At 46.3% G+C, this 23,235-nt stretch overlaps 1 protein-coding gene across 3 annotated transcripts in view; it reads right to left on the bottom strand.

Annotated features, from left to right (window-relative positions):
- Positions 1–854: 854 nt before the first annotated feature.
- Positions 855–23,235, bottom strand: part of SH2D3C (SH2 domain containing 3C) — a 126,729-nt gene continuing 104,348 nt past the window's right edge. For all 3 annotated transcript variants that reach the window (XM_040324762.1, XM_040324763.1, XM_040324764.1), the window contains 8 exons: positions 22,145–22,581; positions 19,389–19,513; positions 16,809–17,350; positions 14,081–14,196; positions 11,931–12,102; positions 10,558–10,669; positions 6,365–6,571; positions 855–1,569 (listed from right to left, as the gene is read on the bottom strand). In XM_040324762.1, coding sequence (XP_040180696.1) covers positions 1,394–1,569; positions 6,365–6,571; positions 10,558–10,669; positions 11,931–12,102; positions 14,081–14,196; positions 16,809–17,350; positions 19,389–19,513; positions 22,145–22,581 — 1,887 coding nt within the window. In that variant the 3' untranslated portion in view covers positions 855–1,393. The remainder of the gene's footprint in view (positions 1,570–6,364; positions 6,572–10,557; positions 10,670–11,930; positions 12,103–14,080; positions 14,197–16,808; positions 17,351–19,388; positions 19,514–22,144; positions 22,582–23,235) is intronic.

Raw genomic sequence — 23,235 nt, 5'->3', positions numbered from 1 at the left:
ATCCTCTTCATGGCCGTTAGAAATTGTGTTTTACATGTATGGCCATTGCTAACAAGTGGTCAGTCTTGGTACTAAGCAATTAAAAAAAAAATCTCTGGTACAGCCCAGCTCTATATAACGTAGGACGGCTTTGATCCTGTATTGGGAGAATGTATTTTTGACAGCTGTCAGGAGTATAGTTGGGATACAGAGATTCTACAGCTTTGTATCATATTTGGCATTCAGTAAGGGGTATGGCAGTTTGAGTAGTCTATGGGTACCCAGGCATTGTGGAACTACAAGTCCCAGGATGACCTGATCCTTTTTCTTTCACAGTAGCTAGGCAGTCGGATTTACTGTGCCTATCATTTTTACACTCCACCTTAAATTCATTTCCACATTTAAAAAGTCACCAACTCTTCAAAAATGAGTTTAGTCCTCAAAAATAATGGTCAGTCGAGAGGAATGCCAAGTGCTGTCTCTGGGGTCTGCAGCGGCTTGCCTAGACCCCGCAGCACCCACAAGCACCTCCCTCTCCACCTAAGCGTTTTCAATTTGATTGGATGATCTCCAATCAGGTATGTTCAATTGCAAGCCCCGCTTTCAGTAGCCATTTACTCTGACAAGGGGTGGGCAGGAGGGACAGCTGCCCTGGGCGCAATGGTTTATTGCAGGGATGGGGACGTTCCGACTCTAACTCTAAGGGAATGGGGGGGGGGGGGTGCAGTTTGGCATCTTTATCCTGGGTGCTGGATAACCTTGTCCCGGCACTGGACATTATAGTACTATGTACAATGAGACATTGCACTTGTCCAGGGCTAACCTCCAGTCTTACATCAGACCCCCGAAGTGGCCAAACAGTGGCCAAACATTTACTCTATGACATTATCAGGGCCGGGACAAGAGGTGGGCAGGAGGGACAGCTGCCCTGGGCGCAATGGTTTATTGCAGGGATGGGGACGTTCTGACTCTAACTCTAAGGGAATGGGGGGGGGGGGGTGCAGTTTGGCATCTTTGTCCTGGGTGCTGGATAACCTTGTCCCGGCACTGGACATTATAGTACTATGTACAATGAGACATTGCACTTGTCCAGGGCTAACCTCCAGTCTTACATCAGATCCCCGAAGTGGCCAAACATCCAGATTTATAATAAAAAATGTAAAATATTGGTCAGGGCTAACCCACATATAATTATCCTTAAATGAATACATACAGTGCAGCCATTTTTTTTCTGGAATTTGATAAGATTCAGCATGCACTGCTACAAATATAAGCCCCCATGATGGAAGCCACTGAAAAGTGCTATTTTGTTTTGCTCAAAGAAGTCTCTGAGATGCATTGCTTTGGGCGTGTTTATCCCTTAGATGTCCTTCTGTTACAGAGTTTCATTCTCCACCTCCATCCAGGTGCTGTGTTATAATTCGCTGGAGCGTACCGAAGGCTCCAGTTTGTGTGACAACGCGGTCAGGACTTTGTCAAATTTGTCAAATCTTTCGGATTGGCTGCCCGCTGCTCCTCGGCTGCCCCACAGCATTCGCATTTGGAACTCCGTGCTGGAGACCTCCTGAAGATCCGATCTGGGGTGGAAACCTGTTCAAGGGTGGAAAACACACAGTCAGGAAAGAGTCTACACCAGAAATGACAAATATATACTACAAAATGTTGTTTTGTGTGAGGAATGATTAGAATCTCAGTTAGGTCCAGATTCTGAAAGGACTTACGACGGCGCAGCGCCATGTACGCCGTCGTATGTCCTAATCCGAGCCGTCGTATCTATGCGTCTGATTCTTAGAATCAGTTACGCATAGATATCCATTAGATCCGACAGGCGTAAGTCTCTTACGCCGTCGGATCGTAACTGCATTTTTCCGCTGGCCGCTAGGGGCGTGTACGCTGATTTACACGTCGAAATATGTAAATCAGCTAGATACGCGAATTCACGAACGTACGCCCGGCCGACGCAGTAAAGTTACAACATTTACGTTAGGCTTTTCCCGGCGTTTAGTTGCCCCTGCTATATGAGGCATAAGTGCGGCGTAACAATGTTAAGTATGGCCGTCGTTCCCGCGTCGAAATTTGAAAAAGTTACGTCGTTTGCGTAAGTCGTCCGTGAATGGGGCTGGACGTCATTTACGTTCACGTCGAAACCAATGACGTCCTTGCGGCGTACTTTGGAGCAATGCACACTGGGAAATTCCACGGACGGCGCATGCGCCGTTCGGGAAAAACGTCAATCACGGCGGGTCACAGTAGATTTACATAAAACACGCCCCCCCTGATCCAAATTTGAATCAGGCGGGCTTACGCCGGCCGATTTACGCTGCGCCGCCGCAACTTACGGAGCAAGTGCTTTGAGAATACAGCACTTGCCCGTCTAAGTTGCGGAGGCGTAACGTAAATCGGATAAGATACGCCATTCTATGGGAATCTGGGCCTTAGATTTTACTTGTTGGAGAGATATCTGCCCACTTCCTGTTCTGGTGACACCCTGCAACTGGGACAGGCATTGATGGAAACTTTCTGCAGCAAGAACACTAGTAGATCTGGGAACAGAGATGTATTATGGCCTAGGCCGACAAGGCCCAGGCCTAGGGCGGCACTTTGCGGGGGGCGGCAAAAAAGCTGTCCCCCTGTGCTGATCCCACCCTGTCCCCCTGTGCTCATCCCACCCTGTCCTCATCCCACCCTGTCCCCCTGTCCTCATCCCACCCTGTCCCCCTGTCCTCATCCCACCCTGTCCCCCTGTGCTCATCCCACCCTGTCCCTCTGTCATCATCCCACTGCGTCCCTCTGTCCTCATCCCATGAAAATGACAGGACGGGTCTTAAAAAGCAAGGGGTGCGTCATATATAAAGTAGGGGGTGCGCGAGTTTCACCAGGCCTAGGGCAGCACAAAACCTAAATACACCCCTGTCTGGGAAGGGATTGACATCTGAGGGATTTTTTATGGCTTCTATAAACCATTATTGTACCAGTCAAAGCTGGATTTGTGCATTCATCCTGTCCTGCCAGGGATGGAAGGTTATTTAATACACGGCGGCCATGCATGATGTCATAGCTGATTATACAGGCATGAGTCAGCCTGTTGAGCAGCCTTGATAAATGGTGACTTTATGCATGTATGTGTCACAGCAGCCAGCATGATAATCATCAATAATTAATGAGAACTGCAGAGATGCATTAGCTTAATGGGTACCTTAAGGCTTATCAAGCAAAGCCCCAGACGCAGAAGAAAGGAGAAATGTTCAGATACCTATATAATGTGTTTAAGGAACAGAATATTTTTACTACATATAAATAGTTGTATAGTTAGGGCAGCTGGATGGTGGTGCTTGGTGGGGTTAAATGCATACTATTGGATGTAAATGAAAGACTTAAAGAGGAAGTAAACCCTTTAGAAAGGGCATGTTTGCGCCTTTTCTAAAGTGCGCGTGCGCCGATAACGTCGGCGCAAACGTATATGGTAAATATCTCCTAAACCGTGCAGGTTTAGGTGATATTTCCAGTACGGCATAACAGACCATTTCCCCTACAGGTAAGCCTATAATAAGGCTTACCTGTAGGGGAAATGGTCTGTTATGCCGCGTACACACGATCATTTTTCGGCATGAAAAAAAACGACGTTTTTAAAAACGTCATTTAAAATGATCGTGTGTGGGCTACACATCATTTTTCGGCTTCTGAAAAACGACAAAAAAAAAATTCGAGCATGCTGCATTTTTTAACAACGTTTTAAAAAATGTTTGTTTTACGGGTAGTAAAAAATGATTGTGTGTGGGCTAAAACGACGTTTTAAACCCGCGCATGCTCAGAAGCAAGTTATGAGACGGGAGCGCTCGTTCTGGTAAAACTACCGTTCATAATGGAGTAAGCAGATTCATCACGCTGTAACAGACAAAAAAGCGCGAATCGTCTTTTACTAACACGGAATCGGCTAAAGCAGCCCCAAGGCGAATAGAACTTCCCCTTTAGAGTGCCGTCGTACATGTTGTACGTCACCGCGCTTTGTTCATAATTTTTTTAAAACGATGGTGTGTGGGCAACGTCGTTTTTAATGATGAAGTTGGAAAAACGTTGTTTTTTGGACATGCTGAAAAACAAAAAAAAATTTCATGCCGAAAAATGATCGTGTGTACGCGGCATAAGGGTTTACAACCACTTTAAACCTCCAAGGCCTCATTCTAAAAATATAAACTGTTCTAATGATCAGGTTCTTCCGATCCCGGGTCACCTGAACGCTGCGATAGCCTCTGATTGGCTATTACAGTGATCAGTCACTGTGAAGCCTCCCACCCGTGTTTTCTCTCTCTGGGAATGGAGGAGAGAGATACATAGTATCTCTCTCTCTGTCCTTGCAGAGAGAGAAAAAAAAGTACCTAGATCAAGGTTTGATCTAGGTCAGTACCAGGGTTAGTGTTTTTGGGACAGGGTCAATTTTTTTTTAACTTAGGCCCTGTACACACACCCGGGAACCCCGTCAGGAAAAAACTTTGGTTTTCCTGATGGGATTCCTGGCAAGCTTGTCTTTTGCAAAGCCGTGCATACAGACGGCCATTCAAAAGAAACGCCATACTTTTGAATGGTAAGAACGCAGTGATGTCATCGACTACGACGAGCCGTCGCTCGTCACATTCAATACCGTCGCCGCCATCTTGCTACACCCCACACTAAACTTGTATGCTACCGCGCATGTGTCGAACTCTTATCGAGCATGCACGGGTTTACCCGGGACAGGTAAGCATACAGACGACCATTTTTTTCGGCAGGAAACACTCTGCCGGGAAACCCGACGGGAAAATAGAGAGTAGGGTCCTCTATTTTCTCGTCGGGATTCTCGGCTGTTTTTCTGACGGGAAAACTGCTAGGGAGCATACACACGATCAGAATTCCCGGCCAAATGCTCTCCTGGCAGTTATCCTGCTGGGAAAACCGGTCGTGTGTACAAGGTTTTAGTATTGGTGTCAGTTGGTGTCAGTGTCTGTGTGTTTTCGGTAAGATAAAAAAAAATGCAAAATGTGCACTATTGTTTCTGGGCTGAACTACTGAACTTCTAACATTTTATGGCCAGCTTAAGACTCTGATTGGTGGATGAGACTACACCTGTCTGTGCATAGGTAGACACCCAAGACTTTCTGTTCACTGCTGGTCTTATCTACAGTAGCCAATCCATGCCAATGGATATCACAGAGATAAGCTCTGTGGGAGGGTACTTTCAAATATTTAGGAGAAGAGGAGATAACAGGAACAGTAGGCAGTTCTATCTTCCATCATGGCCATTTGATATCTACAGTAAGTAGATATACCTTGGCCTACAAATGGTATCTTGTGTGGATTCTAATATGTTGCATAACCCACTGGCTCTCTTATATATCTTGGGAACTCCAGCAGTAAAATATGTCTTCACTGGAGTTTGTCCCACTAGTCTACTACTCATATCTCTCCCTTTAATGTGTTTTTATATGATATAAATTAGGCTTTTTCTGCTAATGGTAATTTTATATATTCTATGATGTGTAGCACCTGACATTGCCTGAAAATGTTCCACTTTTTGGTTATGGCATTAATAGCAGTAGAGTTAAGTGACACTTAGTTTATCCCTTGATATCCTAACATAGGACATTACTGACTGAGGGCCAGATTCAGGTACAAATACGTTACGTTGCGGCGGCGTAACGTATCCCATTTACGTTACACCGCCGCAGGTTTACAGCGTAAGTGCCTAAATCCGCTCGGCGCAGGCCCGCCTCATTCAAATGGGGCGGGCACCATTTAAATTAGGCGCGTTCCCGCGCCGAACGTTCTGCGCATGCTCCGTGTGAAAATTTCCCGACGTGCTTTGTGCGAAATTACGGCACCCCAACGTTTTTTTTGAACGACGACGTGCGTTACGTCGTTTCGTATTCCCGGACGTCTTATGCAAAAAAAAAAAAAATTTGAAATTCGACGCGGGAACGACGGCCATACTTTAACATGGCTGAATGCGCGTATCTTCGTGGATCGCCGTAATCAGCTAATTTGCATACCCGACGCTGGAAAACGACGCGAACTCCACCCAGCGGCCGCCGGAAAATTACACCTAGGATCCGAAGGCGTACGAAGCCGTACGCCTGTCGGATCTTAGCCAAAAGCCGTCGTATCTTTTTTGTGAATTACAAATAAAGATACGATGCGGCAAATTTGAAAATACGCCGGAGTATCGGTAGATACTCCGGCGTATTTCCTCTGTGAATCTGGCCCTATGTTCTAAACATTAGTCAGATTTAGAACATAAAGGAACATAGCAGGATATTCAGACTTGCTTGGCTTACTACAGTACATGGAGAACAATGAACCCCTCTGGGTGCCACCAGCTGAGTTTCTGAAGAATACACCAATGTTGGCTTACCCTGTAGCCTCATCTCAGCGTTGGTCCGGTAAAGGCCTCCATGATGTGCCACCATTCTGGCTGCTTCCAGGTGAGCCATCACCACTTCTACACCGCTGTCAATGCAATCCCAGGGTTCTCCTCCGTCTAGCAGAGGGACATCTCGCTCCAGAAGAGTGATTAGAGGGATAATGTGTGGGAAGGTTGTATTGCTCAATGGGAGGCTCTCTGCAAGAAATCAAACAATTCTTGTAATTATGGTAAGATGAAAATCTCAAAGATTTAAACAAAGTTTTCCTACTTTTCATTATTATATCAGTTCTCTATAGAAACAGTTGCAGAATAACTCATCTTGATGATCTAAATGTCACCATCCTGTGGTTTTACAAAAACTATGATCACAATACTAGAAGGAAAAGGTGGAAGTAAAACCTGTGGCTTGTTCAAAATTCCCTTATGTACAAAGACTTTTTGGAGCACAGACATTGCATATCCCTTTCATTTTGAACACTACAATAATGCAGTCATAAAACAGAAGGTATGAGCATGCCCTTGCCTTTACTCCAGCCAAAACTTTTTTTATTCAGTTTTGAATAAAAAAGGGAAGAGTTAGAATTTTTGTCAGGTTTCTATTGTTTTCTGTGATGCTGTAAGGGTGATTTTCCACTTAAAAGGTAACAACATATGAAGGCACTATACCCATGGGAGCATTTGCATTTTGCAGAGTAGAGTAGGGACTGGCCAGAGAGGGATTACTTTGATGCAGTTGACCAGCTTAAACATGTATAGCTAGATTCAGTAAGAGTTAGGCCGGCTTATCAGTAGATACGCCGACCTAACTCAGAATCTGCGCCGACTTATGTTTAAGTGTATTCTCAAACAGAGATACGCTTAAACATATCTAAAATACGACGGCTTACGCCGTCCTATCTTAGGTTGCAATATTGAGGCTGGCCGCTAGGTGGCGTTTCCATTGCGGTCGTGTAGAATATGTAAATCGGTAGATACGCCTGTTCACGAACGTACGCCCGGCCGCCGCAGTACATTTACACCGTTTACGTAACGCATTACAGGCCTAAAGTTATTCCATCAAATAGATGGAATAGTAATGTTAAGTATGGCCGCCGTTCCCGCGCCGAAATTCGACATTTTTACGTACTTCGCGTAAGTCGTCCGTGAATAGGGATTTACGTCCACGTCGAAATCAATAGGCCCGTGCGGTGGACGTAGCCTCAATGCACACTGGGAAATGTAGGCGCATGGCGCATGCGCAGTTGAAAAAAACGTCAATCACGTCGGGTCAAGCCTCATTAGCATAAAACACGCCCCCTTAGACAAATTTGAATTAGGCGCCCTTACGCCCGCCCGCTTTAGGCTACGCCGCCATAACTTAGCAGGCAAGTACATTGTGAATCATGTACTTGCCTCGCTAAATTACGGCGGCATTGCTTAAATGCCTTAAGCTACGCCGCCTTAAAGTTGCGGCCATCTATGTGAATCTAGCTAGTATTGCTTAAACAGAGTTTGCTAGAAAGGGCGTATAGCAGTGTGCAGAGGGTCTATAGCAGTGTGCAGAGGGTCTATAGCAGTGTGCAGAGGGTCTATAGCAGTGTGCAGAGGGTCTATAGTAGTGTGCAGAGGGTCTATAGTAGTGTGCAGAGGGTCTATAGCAGTGTGCAGAGGGTCTATAGCAGTGTGCAGAGGGTCTATAGCAGTGTGCAGAGGGTCTATAGTAGTGTGCAGAGGGTCTATAGTAGTGTGCAGAGGGTCTATAGTAGTGTGCAGAGGGTCTATAGTAGTGTGCAGAGGGTCTATAGTAGTGTGCAGAGGGTCTATAGTAGTGTGCAGAGGGTCTATAGTAGTGTGCAGAGGGTCTATAGTAGTGTGCAGAGGGTTTATAGTAGTGTGCAGAGGGTCTATAGCAGTGTGCAGAGGGTCTATAGCAGTGTGCAGAGGGTCTATAGCAGTGTGCAGAGGGTTTATAGTAGTGTGCAGAGGGTTTATAGTAGTGTGCAGAGGGTTTATAGTAGTGTGCAGAGGGTCTATAGTAGTGTGCAGAGGGTCTATAGCAGTGTGCAGAGAGGGTCTATAGCAGTGTGCAGAGGGTTTATAGTAGTGTGCAGAGGGTTTATAGTAGTGTGCAGAGGGTCTATAGCAGTGTGCAGAGGGTTTATAGTAGTGTGCAGAGGGTCTATAGCAGTGTGCAGAGGGTCTATAGCAGTGTGCAGAGGGTCTATAGCAGTGTGCAGAGGGTTTATAGTAGTGTGCAGAGGGTTTATAGTAGTGTGCAGAGGGTCTATAGCAGTGTGCAGAGGGTCTATAGCAGTGTGCAGAGGGTCTATAGCAGTGTGCAGAGGGTCTATAGCAGTGTGCAGAGGGTCTATAGCAGTGTGCAGAGGGTCTATAGCAGTGTGCAGAGGGTCTATAGCAGTGTGCAGAGGGTCTATAGCAGTGTGCAGAGGGTTTATAGTAGTGTGCAGAGGGTCTATAGCAGTGTGCAGAGGGTTTATAGTAGTGTGCAGAGGGTCTATAGCAGTGTGCAGAGGGTCTATAGCAGTGTGCAGAGGGTCTATAGTAGTGTGCAGAGGGTCTATAGTAGTGTGCAGAGGGTCTATAGTAGTGTGCAGAGGGTTTATAGTAGTGTGCAGAGGGTTTATAGTAGTGTGCAGAGGGTTTATAGCAGTGTGCAGAGGGTCTATAGCAGTGTGCAGAGGGTTTATAGTAGTGTGCAGAGGGTCTATAGCAGTGTGCAGAGGGTTTATAGTAGTGTGCAGAGGGTCTATAGCAGTGTGCAGAGGGTTTATAGTAGTGTGCAGAGGGTCTATAGCAGTGTGCAGAGGGTCTATAGCAGTGTGCAGAGGGTCTATAGTAGTGTGCAGAGGGTCTATAGCAGTGTGCAGAGGGTTTATAGTAGTGTGCAGAGGGTTTATAGTAGTGTGCAGAGGGTTTATAGTAGTGTGCAGAGGGTTTATAGTAGTGTGCAGAGGGTCTATAGCAGTGTGCAGAGGGTCTATAGCAGTGTGCAGAGGGTCTATAGCAGTGTGCAGAGGGTCTATAGCAGTGTGCAGAGGGTCTATAGCAGTGTGCAGAGGGTTTATAGTAGTGTGCAGAGGGTTTATAGTAGTGTGCAGAGGGTTTATAGCAGTGTGCAGAGGGTCTATAGCAGTGTGCAGAGGGTTTATAGTAGTGTGCAGAGGGTTTATAGTAGTGTGCAGAGGGTTTATAGCAGTGTGCAGAGGGTCTATAGCAGTGTGCAGAGGGTTTATAGTAGTGTGCAGAGGGTTTATAGTAGTGTGCAGAGGGTCTATAGCAGTGTGCAGAGGGTCTATAGCAGTGTGCAGAGGGTCTATAGCAGTGTGCAGAGGGTCTATAGTAGTGTGCAGAGGGTCTATAGTAGTGTGCAGAGGGTCTATAGCAGTGTGCAGAGGGTTTATAGTAGTGTGCAGAGGGTCTATAGCAGTGTGCAGAGGGTTTATAGCAGTGTGCAGAGGGTCTATAGCAGTGTGCAGAGGGTCTATAGCAGTGTGCAGAGGGTCTATAGTAGTGTGCAGAGGGTCTATAGTAGTGTGCAGAGGGTCTATAGCAGTGTGCAGAGGGTCTATAGTAGTGTGCAGAGGGTATATTCTGAATCTTTAGCTTTAACATGTAATCTCAGTCCTTTAGCACCTGATAGGTTATAATTATGTACAAGCTATTGGGATTTGAGCACAGGTATATCTTATTTCCTATAGAGTCTACTATAGAGCCCCAAAGTCAGTGAAGTGCACAGCACATTTATAGAGCGCATTGCTATATTTCAGTATGCTCGCATTCCTGAGCCATTAAAATTATCCTAAAGTTAAAAAAAAATGTTTTCCCTAATGCATTCTCTGCATTAAGGCAAACAACTTTTAATAGCAGCTTCCCCCATTAATCTTAGAGCTAACTTTCTTTCTGCCACTGTATGGGAAAAAGAAAGACAGCAGTTGAGTGGTTTCTGTTAACAACTGTCGTGGAGATTCAGAACCTGTCTTTGCTCTCTGGCAGGGTGCCTGGAGCTTATCATTTTACAATATCGCTAGCGCTGCATCTATGTTTGTATGTTTGCCTGGAGCAAAAGACTAGTTGTGGAGAATTACAAATCCTCCTTTTGCCTGGTAAAATACTTTGGCTGGAGCTCATTTTTAAATGTAGTCCTATTTGGGGGCGTTGGACCAAGATGACTATGTAATTACCTTTGCCCTCATTCATGCTCTTCAGAAATGGTTTGAGTTTCTTCTCATACAAGATGGCCCCTTCTGTGTGCCTCTGTCTCAGGGTAACCCATGTCTGTTCCAGTCTTGAGATCTGTAGAGCGAAAAGCAAACACTTTATAACACCATGTGTAAAAAGATAAATAAATCGAGCTATGTTATAGCATCATTTCCTTTCAGGCAATAATAGAGCAGGCAGGAGGGCTCGTTATGTGTGGACAGCCTCCCGCCCTCACCAGTTTACAAATGTGACACCAAATAGAAAGAGCCACATTATATCCTGGCTCTGCTCCAGCTTTCCTATGGCTAAAGACACCGAAATATGACTATTTGTCAGCTCTGTCTAAGAAGATAGACGATGCAACAACCTGACATGAGCTGATATTTGCAAGAGACGGAAGCAATTTATGGTTTGCATTACTGTACATAATTTTTGTTTAATCAGTACAGTTTTCGTCCAAAAATACAATACACATACAATACATTACATTACATCACTTCCGAATTTTTATTCTGTTGTACGAGAATTGTTCGTACTTTAGTAACCTCTTCATTTGTGATATGAGACTAGCATGCAAAAAAAATAAAAACTCTGGCCCGGATTCAGAGAGCAATTGCGCCTGCGTAACCATAGTTGCGCAATTGCTGACTTGCTCCGGCGTTACGAATGCTCCTGATTCAGGAACATCGTAACGCCGACTGCAGCCTAAAATCTGCGTGGCATAAGGCTCTTATGCCACGCAGATTTTAGGCTGCATTCTTGCGATGACCGCTAGGGGGCGCTCCCATTGTGCTCAGTGTATAGTATGCAAATTGCATACTAACACCGATTCACAATGTTGCGCGGGCCCTGCGTACGCAAGTTACGGAGTTTCCGTACGGCGTCTTTAGCGTAAGGCTGCCCCTTCTAATAGTAGGGGCAGCCAATGCTAAAGTATACACGCCGTTCCCGTGTCGTGAAATTTGAATTTCACGTCGTTTGCGTAAGTGATTCGTGAATGGCGCTGGAAGCAAATGACGTCCTTGCGACGTCATTTGCCGCAATGCACGTCGGGAAAGTTTCCCGACGGAGCATGCGCTCTACACTCGGCGCGAGAGCGCGCCTAATTTAAATGATTCCCGCCCCCTACGGGATCATTTACATTAGGCGCCCTTACGCAGGGCAAGTTTACACAGCGGCCCCGCATACTGCTCCGTGAATCGCGGGTAGCGCAGTAAATTTGTGGGGGCGCAGGGCAAAAACGCTGCCCTGTGCCTCCGTAAGAAAGGGGCAAATTCTAGCTGAATCTGGGCCAACGATCATTCGTCCGATAATCTCATCATGTGCACTAGGTTTAGGCTTTTGTTCTCTGTACCTGTGACATCTCCAAGGCGTTCATTACAGCCGCAAAACTGTACATATTTCCCAGAGTGCCCTTGAGTTCAGCTGCCAGTTGTATGGTCTTGTGAAGCAGAGCGGCTCTTTCCTCCGTACTGCCTGTACAGCCCAGGATGTCCACAGCGATCATGATAGACATGGTGTGAAATCTGTGGAGCAATGCACAGAGGTTAGAACGATCTGCCATACAGGTGAGTTTCCTGTAATCATTGGGTGGAATAATGACTTTCCATGTTATGAACTTCAACAAACATTTGCTTGATAATCAGAAAATCAAATTGCTGAACAGGATTCTATGGACAATCACATATATGTTTAGGTCATCTACAGATCCCTCCAGCGCTGTGTTTATCCCAATGAATGATACTGACTGACCAGGAAAAATTACTTCCTATGTAATCGGGTCTTCCTCTGAGATCGGTGACTTTGGGAATATATGCAACATCGCTGATCTAGGTCCATATTGGAATATATGCACAGGCTGAGAACTTAAGCTCACCACACATCCTAAAATGTTATTGTGAAACCTCACCATGTGTGTGTGACTATGACCACTCCACTAACAGTACACAATAGAGGGGGCCCAGTTATATAAACCAAAGAGTGGAAAAGTGTCTGAATGATGATGTGGATGTACAAAGCACAGTTTTACTTATCTTTGTACCTTGAAAGTAATCCAGATCCAACTTGGTAAATAAAGATAATAAAGATTAGGGGCCAGATTCAGGTACAGCGGCGTATCTTTGTTTTCCGGCGTAGCACATCTCATATGCGCTACGCCGACGTAACTTTGTGAGGCGAGAGCAGTATTCACAAAGCACTCGCCCCCTACGTTGTGCCAGCGTAACGTAAATTGGCCGGCGTAAGCCCGCCTAATTCAAAGTAGGGAGGTAGTGGGCGTGTTGTATTAAAATGAATCGTCACCCCATGTAAATGAAGCGCCGAACGAACGGCGCATGCATGCTCATAATCACGTAGAATTTACGCCCTAAGATACGACGGCTCAGTGCCTACAACGTGACGTAACCTCTGCCCAGCCCCATTCACGTACGACTTACATAAACAACGTAAAATTCGACGGCTGTTCCGATGTCCATACCTTTGCATGGGCTGCGCCACCTATAGCAGGGATAACTTTACGACGGACGTACGCCTTACGTAAACGGCGTAGATTACAGCGACGGGCGCAAAAACGTTTATGAATCGGCATATCTAGCTCATTTACAAATTCAACGCTTAAATCAACCGAAGTGCCCCCTGCGGCCAACGTAAATATGCGCCCAAGATACGACGGCGTAGAAGACTTACGTCGGTCGTATCTAGCCAAAATTCAGGCGTATCTTGTTTCCTGAATACGGCGCATTGATACGACGGCGCATCCATGGACTTACGCGGCGTATCAGAAGATACGTTGGCGTAAGTCCTTTCTGAATCCGGCCCATAATTGCTATTGCTATAATTGTGTGTGGTTATCACCCCGGTGACGGACTTCGGACTCCCTGTTGGGTATTTCCGCCACGAATCTGCTTCCCAAGTCTTGGAACACAAGACCAATGGATCTGGCTATAGAAACCCCAAGGACCAGACAACACCAGTCTTGGAGTACACCAGAAAAGGAATACAGCCCAAAGTCCGTGACAACCCCTACGTGCCAGATATTTACCAATGCATGATATACAGTGCTGTATATGCTGCAACTATCCCTTTTACCTGCAAAGAGCCCCATGGGCATCAAGTCAATCTGTGGGAGCTTACACAGGGCCAAGGACTCTCTCCTTGGCCTGGACATTGGCACCCAAAGTTGGCCTGGCCACAGCTACCCAAAGTTACGTCATGGGGAAGACAGTCAAAATGCTCCTTCATACCCATTTGTACTGGGTGTTTCTCTTTAGTCTGAACAGAGCAGTGGAGGGGTGAAGGGGGATCAGTATTAGAAACAGGGGATCAACTTGTTGCTTTTCCTCTTATGAACATAGGCTGAGTCCACTGGTATAGTCATGTTCTAGTTGTGCTAAGACCCACAGCCTGTTCAGTTTAATCGGGGTTGACTTTTTGTTTTGACATTTGCATCCAGCGTGTCACCGCAGTCAGTGATGACACAAGCCTCTACGTCTGTTCTCCACACACCTTTCCAGAAGGTCAAGTCGCAGCTGGCGGCCATGCGGCAGTGTTAGGAGCTCCATGCCTGAGCTGACTCCCATGATCCTCTGCATCTCCTTGGTAACACCGAGTATCCTGGCAACCTGAAAGTAACGTGAAGATGGAGATTAATCTTTCCTAATTGGAAATAGATTCTCGCCTCTTTTTGAAGGAAGCGTCCCCGGAGGACACAGCAATAAACACATTAATGGCAGGCATTTTAATCTGGCCGTACTGGCAAGAGAATAAGGTGATGTCATGGTGACGTCATTGCAGCCGCCAAAAATATCTCAGCACTTTGAGACTTCATTAGTGTTAACCTTTATTTCAGATTGGAACAAAGATCTGTCAGCCTAAAGCCATGATGCCACTTTGATTAACAATTTATATATGTAAAAAAGGACTCCGCTCTAATTTAAAGGCCCCCTAACTATGGATCATAAGCTGGCTTATATGAAAAACATTTAGGCTATAATTAAAGGAAGATTGTGCTTTTCCAACGAGCAGATATTATGAGCTATTACCATAATAGCCTCTGTACCCTTACTTTGTTATGACCGTCCTGTACTATATTCCCCGAATTGTATCACATAGATTAGTCGATTCACCCTGAGATTCATTGCAATCTCTCAGCCTCCCTGCTCAACAATATTGAGCTATATGGACAATTGTTGTTGATACTACGGTACCTATAATGATCTGTAATGTCAACAGGATCTGATAATTGAACCCCCGAAAATTAGAAATCTAAGAATGCTGTTGACTTCTTTTGTACTTCTAAATTGCTCTAGAACAGGGGTCTCCAAACTTTCGAAAAACAAAGTTTATGGTCCTTCAGACATAAGGTGGGCTGGACTTTGGTCATTGGGGGCCAGATTCACGTAGATCAGCGGATCTAAAGATCCGCTCGATCTACGTGATTTAAGATCCGCTCCCGCAAGTTTGAGAGGCAAGTGGCTAATTCACAAACCACTTACCTCCAAACTTGCGGCGGCGGATCCTAAATCCCCCGGCGGAATTCAAATTCCGCAGCTAGGGGGAGTGTACTATTTAAATCAGGTGCGTTCCCGCGCCGATTTAAATGCGCATGCGCCGTCCGGGGAATTTCCCGGCGTGCATTGCTTCCACTGACGTCACTAGGACGTCATTGGTTTCGACGTGAGCGTGACTTGCGACGCGCGTGTTTGTGAATCGGCGTACGCAAACGACGTTAGAAAATTCAAATTCGACGCGGGAACGCCGGCTATACTTAACATTGGCTGCGCCTGATAAAAGCAGGGGTAAGTATACGACGGGAAAGCCGCTACGGAAACGTCGGGTCCGCGTACGTTCGTGAATTTGCGTATCTCGCTGATTTACATATTATTCAAGGTAAATCAGCTGGAACGCCCCCGGCGCCATTTTTAAATCGAAAATAAGATCCGACAGTGTAACACTGTCGGATCTAAGCCCTATCTATGCGTAACTGATTCTATGAATCAGGCGCATAGATAGGACCAGTGTAAGTCAGAGATACGATGGTGTATCTGTAGATACACCATCGTATCTCTTTGTGAATCTGGCCCCTTGTGTAGAAAAGGTCTTGATGTCAGTGAGAAAAAACAACGACCCATCTTTGGTGTAAGTGGAAAGAATTGTGCCCCATTGTTGGTGTTGTTGGGAAGGAATTGTGCCCCATCGTTGATGTCATTGGGAGAGTTTGTGCCCCTTCATTGGTGTCAGTGGGGGGAATTATGCCCCACTGTTAAATATCAGTGAATGAAATAGTGCCCCAAGGGCCAGATAAAAGCAAGCAAAGGGCCACATCTGGCCCCCGGGTAATCCTATGCAGAGAATGGGACCACCAGAGGCTTGCTTTCTTTTGTTACTAGGTTGGTATCAGTAATAATAATGTGTGGCATGGTTTCAGGAAGTCTCTACTGACAACAGACACTAGAGAGGGTCCAGATATATAAATCAAAGATTCGTTGAGTCCACCACTATGGTCTCCTGGGGCCATGTTGGAAAGGGGTGTCATGAATGGATGGTGTTTGTCTCTGAGCATTAATGTGAATGAACAAAGCACAGGTTTAATTCAAAGTATCTCCCAGCCAAATGTATTTACTTTAGATTTGGATTCTGGGGGTATAATTGGAAAGGTTAGAACAAGGTTTCTCAACCAGGGTTCCCCCAGAGGTTACTAGGGGTTCCTTGAGCAATGAGCAATTTCTGCCTCTCAGATAAGATCCCACTGACACCATTGATCTTTTTAGTTATCTGTAATGGGTAATTCTTCCCAATAACCACAAGTGTAATGCCCTGTACACACGATCGGTTCGTCTGATGAAAACAAACTGATGGATTTTTTCGTACACACGACCTGTTTTCCTGGCAGGAAAACTGGCATGAGAGCTTTTGGTCGGGAATCCCGGCCGTGTGTATGCTCCATCGCAGTTTTCCCGCCGGGATTACCGGCGGTTTTTAAGCCAGCAGTTTCCCTATGGGGAAAACCTGCTGTGGAGCATACACACTGCCAGGTTTCCCAACCAAAGCTCTCATGGCAGTTTTCCTGTCGGGAAACCTGGCCGTGTGTAGGGGGAAAAAGCTACCGAGCAGGTTCTCGATTTTCCCAATAGACCAAAAGGGAGCGAAAAAGACTGTTATTATTTAAGCTTTAAAATACACTTTAAGTCCTCTTCTGTATATTCAATATCAATGTTCTTGGCATCACTCTTACCTCACAGTCGGTTTTGGTAATATGTTTGGCAATGGTTTTGGCATCAACTTCAGAGAAGAGCTCTTTGACCTTCTTTAGTATACACATCTCCAGGGGCTTGTTGTCTGGGGGGATCAGTGTGGACTTGAAACTTGTTGGGTTAAAAGAAGACTTGGCCTCTACGGTAGGGATAGTAAAGCACAGTTTGTCCTTTTCGGGGTCCTCCACCCCACGGTTCGCCCCTGCCCGGGCACCCTCGTCCACTTTTAACCTTTCGACATAGCTCTTGGGTGGAAGGGTTTTGCTGGGGGTGTCATGTGTTGGGGAAGCTGGGCGAAGCTGGCAGTAATGTGCATTGTCCGGGTCACTATAACTGTTTATGGAGGGGGAAGGAGAAATTTGTGGGTACCCGTGACTTGGTGAAGAATGGTTGTTTTCAGCCATGTTTAAAGCAGCTTTGTTGTTTGCCGGGCAGACGTAGGGTTCACTGGACCGTCTCAGCACAGGAGAGCCAGGGGTCACATTATTAACTACCGGAGCTCCTTGGGGCTTCACCCGGACAACTGCAAACATTAAAAAAAAAATTATTACAAATTGTATAGCATGGGAGTAAAATGTATATATACATGTCTACACATATTGCTGAAAAAAGTATTTTATTGATGAAAAAACACCAAATAATGTTAAAGATCCAGACTACCGAAAAGTGATATTCCAGCGTTAGGAGTCTGTTAAGATGGGGTACTTGCTGATTGCTTGCAACTTCTGAAGTGCAATAAAACCTCCCTGCCATAGTTCCTAGACTTTTTTCTTACTCACCTGGAAATTTTGGGCATTCCCACCCACATTGGATGGTGCCCACAACTCCTGCTGCATTCTTCATAATAAAAAATATCAAACTATGAAAGTGGGAGCCACTCATAATGGCTGCAGTAAGCATGTAGAACTTAAGGGGGATGAGAGAATTAGTTGGCTCTCATCCAGTTGATTTGTTAAATTGGGTCTCTGCTTCAGCTGGGCTGTGCTGTGGGCTCATTCTGTTGCTTCTGGGGTGTTGTTCCACCTCAGAGCAATAGGTGGCAGCAGTGGAGTTCAGGCTGGGGTGTCTCTTGCCAGCAGCCAATCAGGAGGGAGTTTCCCTTGCGGGGCATGCTGGGGGAAGGTACTTCTGGAGCAAACGCCATTGGGCGGGGTTCTTGTTCCTGGTGTGGCATCCACCTTCAGGGTGACCACACATCACGGCCCCCAGAAATATGGCCTACCAGGCTGGGGTGCACGTGCTACGCGGTGTTCCTGGTACCGGGACCATGTTGGCCCGGAGCAATTGAAGTTGTGATGGGGCCCCAGCGATCAACTGATTCCCCAAGTTCTGAGGGAAGATCCCAAGCGAGATAGCTGTTCGGTGGGGAGTCAGCCTGAGGAGAGCCAAAAGAGGCAGGCGGTCCAACAGGACCGCGACAATCCATCGGGGATCAAGGTAACCGGACACTGAGAGGTTGGATTTCAGCAACCTGTCAGTCATTGACCCAATTAAGAACTACCTGAGGGAGATTCAGGCACCAATTTCACTAAGGAAGATTTTCTCCATGATCTACGCTCTAGGGAAGGGTCTGTGGCAGAGACTTGTTTCCCTCAAAGCTCCGAGTGATACCCTGGCTGCCAGGTCGGTGTGAGAGGCCTGTCCAGGTACACTATACCCACTCCGTCTGGAGCGGCGACGAAAGCCAAGTGTCGTTGGAAGCAGGACTGCTTCCGTACTGTTAGGCCTGAATCTGCTACTCTCCTCTTCATACATCTTTCCTATCTACTTCAAGTTTATTGTTTTACCGTGTTGGGTAAAATAAAGCACAAGAAAAGACACCTGCTGTTTGGACATTCCATTATTACTGCTCTCATCAACTACCCCTATACAGCAGAGTCACAGAGGTAACAGGCCATCCCAATTCTATCCAGCGGCTCCTTCGGGGGTGAGCACTACATAAGGAATCACTGATCTTTTTGCTTTTTACCCAAAGAAGTCTAAAGGCCTGTTCACAATTCACATTTCTAATGCTTAACAAAACACTCCTTTAGCGCTAGTATGGGCGTTAGACTTGCGTTAATGAGCTTTATTTTGGGCATTAGACTTGCGTTTTGCAAGTGTTTTAGAAGAGTTAAAAATGCTCCCCAAACTCCCTGTGGGCAGTTTTGAAGTGTTTGATGAGCGTTAGGGCGCGTTAAAACTGCTCCACAAACGTCTATTCCATTAAAGTAAATAAACTAATCTTAACGTCCCGCAACCGCACTGCAACTGCCTGCCAGTGCGTTAGCGAAGCGTTACCATAGACTTGAATGTGAGGCGTTGAAAGGCTGTAAGTCCTTCCTGATTCGACATGAGGCTTCAATTTTGAAGCAACGTAATGCTAACGCCTCCTGTTTTGATAGTGTAAACAGCACTATATGCTGTCCATTGTATCATTTGCTTGGGCGTTTTTAGGCGTGTTTTTTAATGCCCCTCAAACGCCTTGCATGTATTGCCAGTGTTAACTTAGCCTAAAGGGCAGTTTGCATGGGCTTTGTCCTGGACTACCACCACCATCCCTTACCAGCCATTTTTCCTACCTGTGCTATAGGCTGGAGATCCAGGGGTTTCAGAAATAGGGGACATTGGGGAGTGCAAGTCTTGAATTTGGTCCACACTGACTGCACAGCTCCTGATGATATCTCTGTGATGTGGAGAGGACGTGCTAGGAGAAAAAAAAATAGAACAAATGTTATGAATGAACCCATCCATTCTTTATTCACAACACAATAACTATGATTGAATTTGTATCCCCTGTACAGCCCACTATTCTGGAGATTTGGCCCTGGAAACTTGTTACTGTAATTGTATCTGCTCCTGGTCACTAATCAATTTCAGTTTTACCATTTAAGCCTAGTAAACACCACTAGTACATCGATCTCCCCTGCAATTCTATTGCGTTCTGATAGGGGAACGCCCCCCCGCCAGTACACTCAGGTCATCGCTCTCAGCCATTGACGGTCAGCTGCTGGTTTTACAGCATGCTCGGCCTGCTTCTTGTCAGATCGGCTGCCATACACACGGGCCGAATGTCAGCTGGTTTTTATTGAACCGACCGATGTTGCTCAACATTCGGTGCGTGTGTACTAGGCTTTATACAAGTCTTTTCATTGCCTTAATTAAAGTATATGTAAAGCCAAAATAATTTTTTTCTGTTTTTTGTGGGGGGGGTTTGGGTAGAGTGTGCCAGTTTTGTAATAACCCATCAGGCTTTTATTGCCTCTTCGGAGAGTCACTCTCTATGTGTTGTAGTGACCATTATCCCTGGGACAGAAAGTAATAGGAATTCCAAATTGTAACAGTTGTCAATGTATAATAAATAGATGTGACATCTTGTAATCAAAATTTCCTCTCACACTGGATAGATCTTCTTCTCACTTCTGGGTGAGTAGAGATAGATTAGAATACCTGTTAACTTTAGATTGCTAACCCTGGCCCTTTTAGGGAGATTCATCCTCTCTATTTGTCCTGTTTACCATTATCAGTGTTAGTGAAAGTAAAAGAAAATTGCAAATTTGGGGTTGTCCCCAGAACAGAAAAAGAAAGGGAAATCTTCCAATGGGGGCACTAGTTCTGGTGATTTGGGGGCCCCATGAATTCCCTTAATCTGCAGGGACTTCTCACTTGGAAGTGAAGGTAAATCTCCTCATTGGGGTTATAACCTCCCTTACTCTATCCAAAATGAAAGATTGTTTTGCCTATAATTCTACTTTAGATCCCTTTCACACTGAGCCGCCCATAGCGTCGTCAGTAAGGCCCTGTACACACGAGCGGATATCCGATGAAAACAGTCCGCCGGACCGTTTCACTCGGACATTTCTGCTCCGGATTTTGATCTGATGGCTGTACACACCATCGGATCAAAATCCCAGCGGAAAACATACGCGGTGACGTGGCCGCGACGATGACGCGGCGACGTGCGCGACCCTGGAAGGTAAATACTTCAACGCATGCGTCGAATCACTTCGACGCATGCGAGGGATGGGGATCGGTCGGACTTATCCGGTGAGTCTGTACAGACGACCGGATAAGTCCGATGGACAGGTTTCCAGCGGATAGATTTCTTAGCATGCTAAGAAATTTTTATCCGCTTGAAAAAGGTCGGCTGGACAAATGTCCGCCAGGCCGTACACACGACCGGATTTGTCTGCTGAAACTGATCCGCGGATAAATCCCAGCAGACAGATCCGGTCGTGTGTACGGGGCCTAAAATACGGCCGACGCTATGGGCGTATTTGCTGCGCATTTCGGCCGCTAGCGGGTTTAAGGGTTAAAACCGCCCACAATGCGCTGCTGGAGCAGCGGATTGTGGGCGGTATAGCTGCGTTGTCCCATTGATTTCAATGGGCAGCAGCGGTGGAGAATCGGTAAACACACCGCTCCTTCACTGCTCCAATGATGTGGCTAGCAGGACTTTTTTTTACCGTTCAGCTGCGCAACGCTCCAGTGTGAAAGCCCTTGAGCTTTCACACTGGACACAATGGAGCAGCTGTTTGAGGGAGGATTGCGGGCGCTATTTTTAACTCTATAGCGCCTGCAATAAGCCCTCAGTGTGAAAGGGGTCTTAAGGAGGATTCCAATATTTTATGATCCCAGTGCTGGTGGTCACCAAGATAGGAAGTGAGGGCCAATCTCTCCAAAAAAAGATACAGTAGCAATAAAAACCAGTGGTGGCTTGTTAGAACTTGGGTCGGGTTTTTAGTGTTGCTAAAATCTCCACTGGGGTCATCCCGCTCACTTTCTGTCCTAGTAACAGTGAAACAGGAAATGAAGGAAAGTGGTTACTGAGACATTTGGAGATTTGAACACAATAAGGATGCTTGTGGCCAGGGGCGGACTGACCATTGAGTGACTCGGGCACTGCCGAGGGCCCCATGTCACTAGGGGGCCCCATCAGGGTTGCCAGGCTCAGTAAAACCAGGGACAGTATGTAAAAATATGTTTTTTTTACATCTGTCCCTGATATGTCTGAAACCAACATGCTTCTGATGTGAAAATCCAGAGATATTAGCTGCCCCGCCTCCTGTCGTGGTTGCCATCTGTAAGCCCGGGGGGCCCCATAGTCTTCTATTGCCCGGGGGCCCCATGAGTTGTCAGTCCGCCCCTGCTTGTGGCTAGTGTGCCACATCTTTCTTTTGCCTGGCTGATGAACACTTCTTCTGCAGAAAACTGTCCTTTGTCTTAGGAAGCTGTATCTGAGGACTAGTGACGCTCTGAGATTGCTGAAGGACTGGGAATTACATAAGCCTTTACTGAAGCAGTAGAAATATACAGTATACTACTAAAGTTGTTGTACCTGTTTGGGCACCCGTTGGCCTTAGTAATCTTGTCTGCGGTGAGCCCATCAGTCATGGTAATGCTTCTTCTCTTCATATGTCCTTTCTGTGGGCTGTGTGACCCCTGCCGGCTAGGTGCCAGCCCATAGCTGGCCTCTAGGTATCGTAGTGGGAATGTGCGGTTGATTGGGCAGTAGATGAGTGCCCCGCTCTGATCTGACACAGTCTTCCGGCTGCCCACATAGGAGCGGACCAGGGCAGGGATATTGTCAAAGCTTTCCTGCTCAAACAGGTATTGTATCCGCGTGTAGCTGTCGCTAGTCTTCACCATCACTTTGTTGATCTTGAAATGTAGGGGCTCGTTTTTCCATCGACAGGTCAGGACGTAGTCACCCAGGCTGGTCAGTGAGTCCCTGATGAGGAAGTCCCCATTTTTAAGGACCAAAGTCTCTGACACCTGTGGCAATAGAAAAATGTGCAATTTTTACATTGAGGTCAGACAAAAAAGTGCTCACATCTGACTAGACCCCAACCCAACCCCAACATTAGAATCTTTAGTGTTAACATGTGGTCACACACACCTTTAGCACCTGATGGTTGTGTGTGTGTGTGTGTATATGTATATATATATATATATATATATATATATATATGGGTGTAAAGAGCAGGGGTGCCCAACCTTTTGAAGAGCGAGGGCCACTGAAGTGACTAGGTAACCGGTCGCAGGCCACGATGAGTGGAGCGGCCGCATGACAGGTCCGTGTCCACTCTGCATATACAGAGCAGACACAGCCCACTCTACTCTATGGGGCCACCGACCCACGCAGATGGAAGGGGACAGACCCCCTTCTGTTTTTTTTAGCAGGTAGGTGGGTGTAATCAGACACAAGTCCGTTTACATCTGCAGCTCCATAGAGGGTGAATGGAGGGTCCGAGTGGGTTGGACCGATCGCGTGAAAGGGGCCTAAGGCTGCTTTTACACTGATGTGCTGCGGTTTACCTACACCGTGGGTGCAGCACAGTGCATCTGTGGCTTTCCTGATGGTTAGCTGCATTTTGCCATAGAATTCTATTATATCCTGCAAGTGTGGTGCACTTTCTGAAAGTGCAC

The sequence above is a fragment of the Rana temporaria genome, chromosome 9, assembly GCF_905171775.1.
Source record: "Rana temporaria chromosome 9, aRanTem1.1, whole genome shotgun sequence".
Lineage (NCBI taxonomy): Eukaryota > Metazoa > Chordata > Amphibia > Anura > Ranidae > Rana > Rana temporaria.
This window is presented reverse-complemented; position numbering and strand designations above follow the sequence as displayed.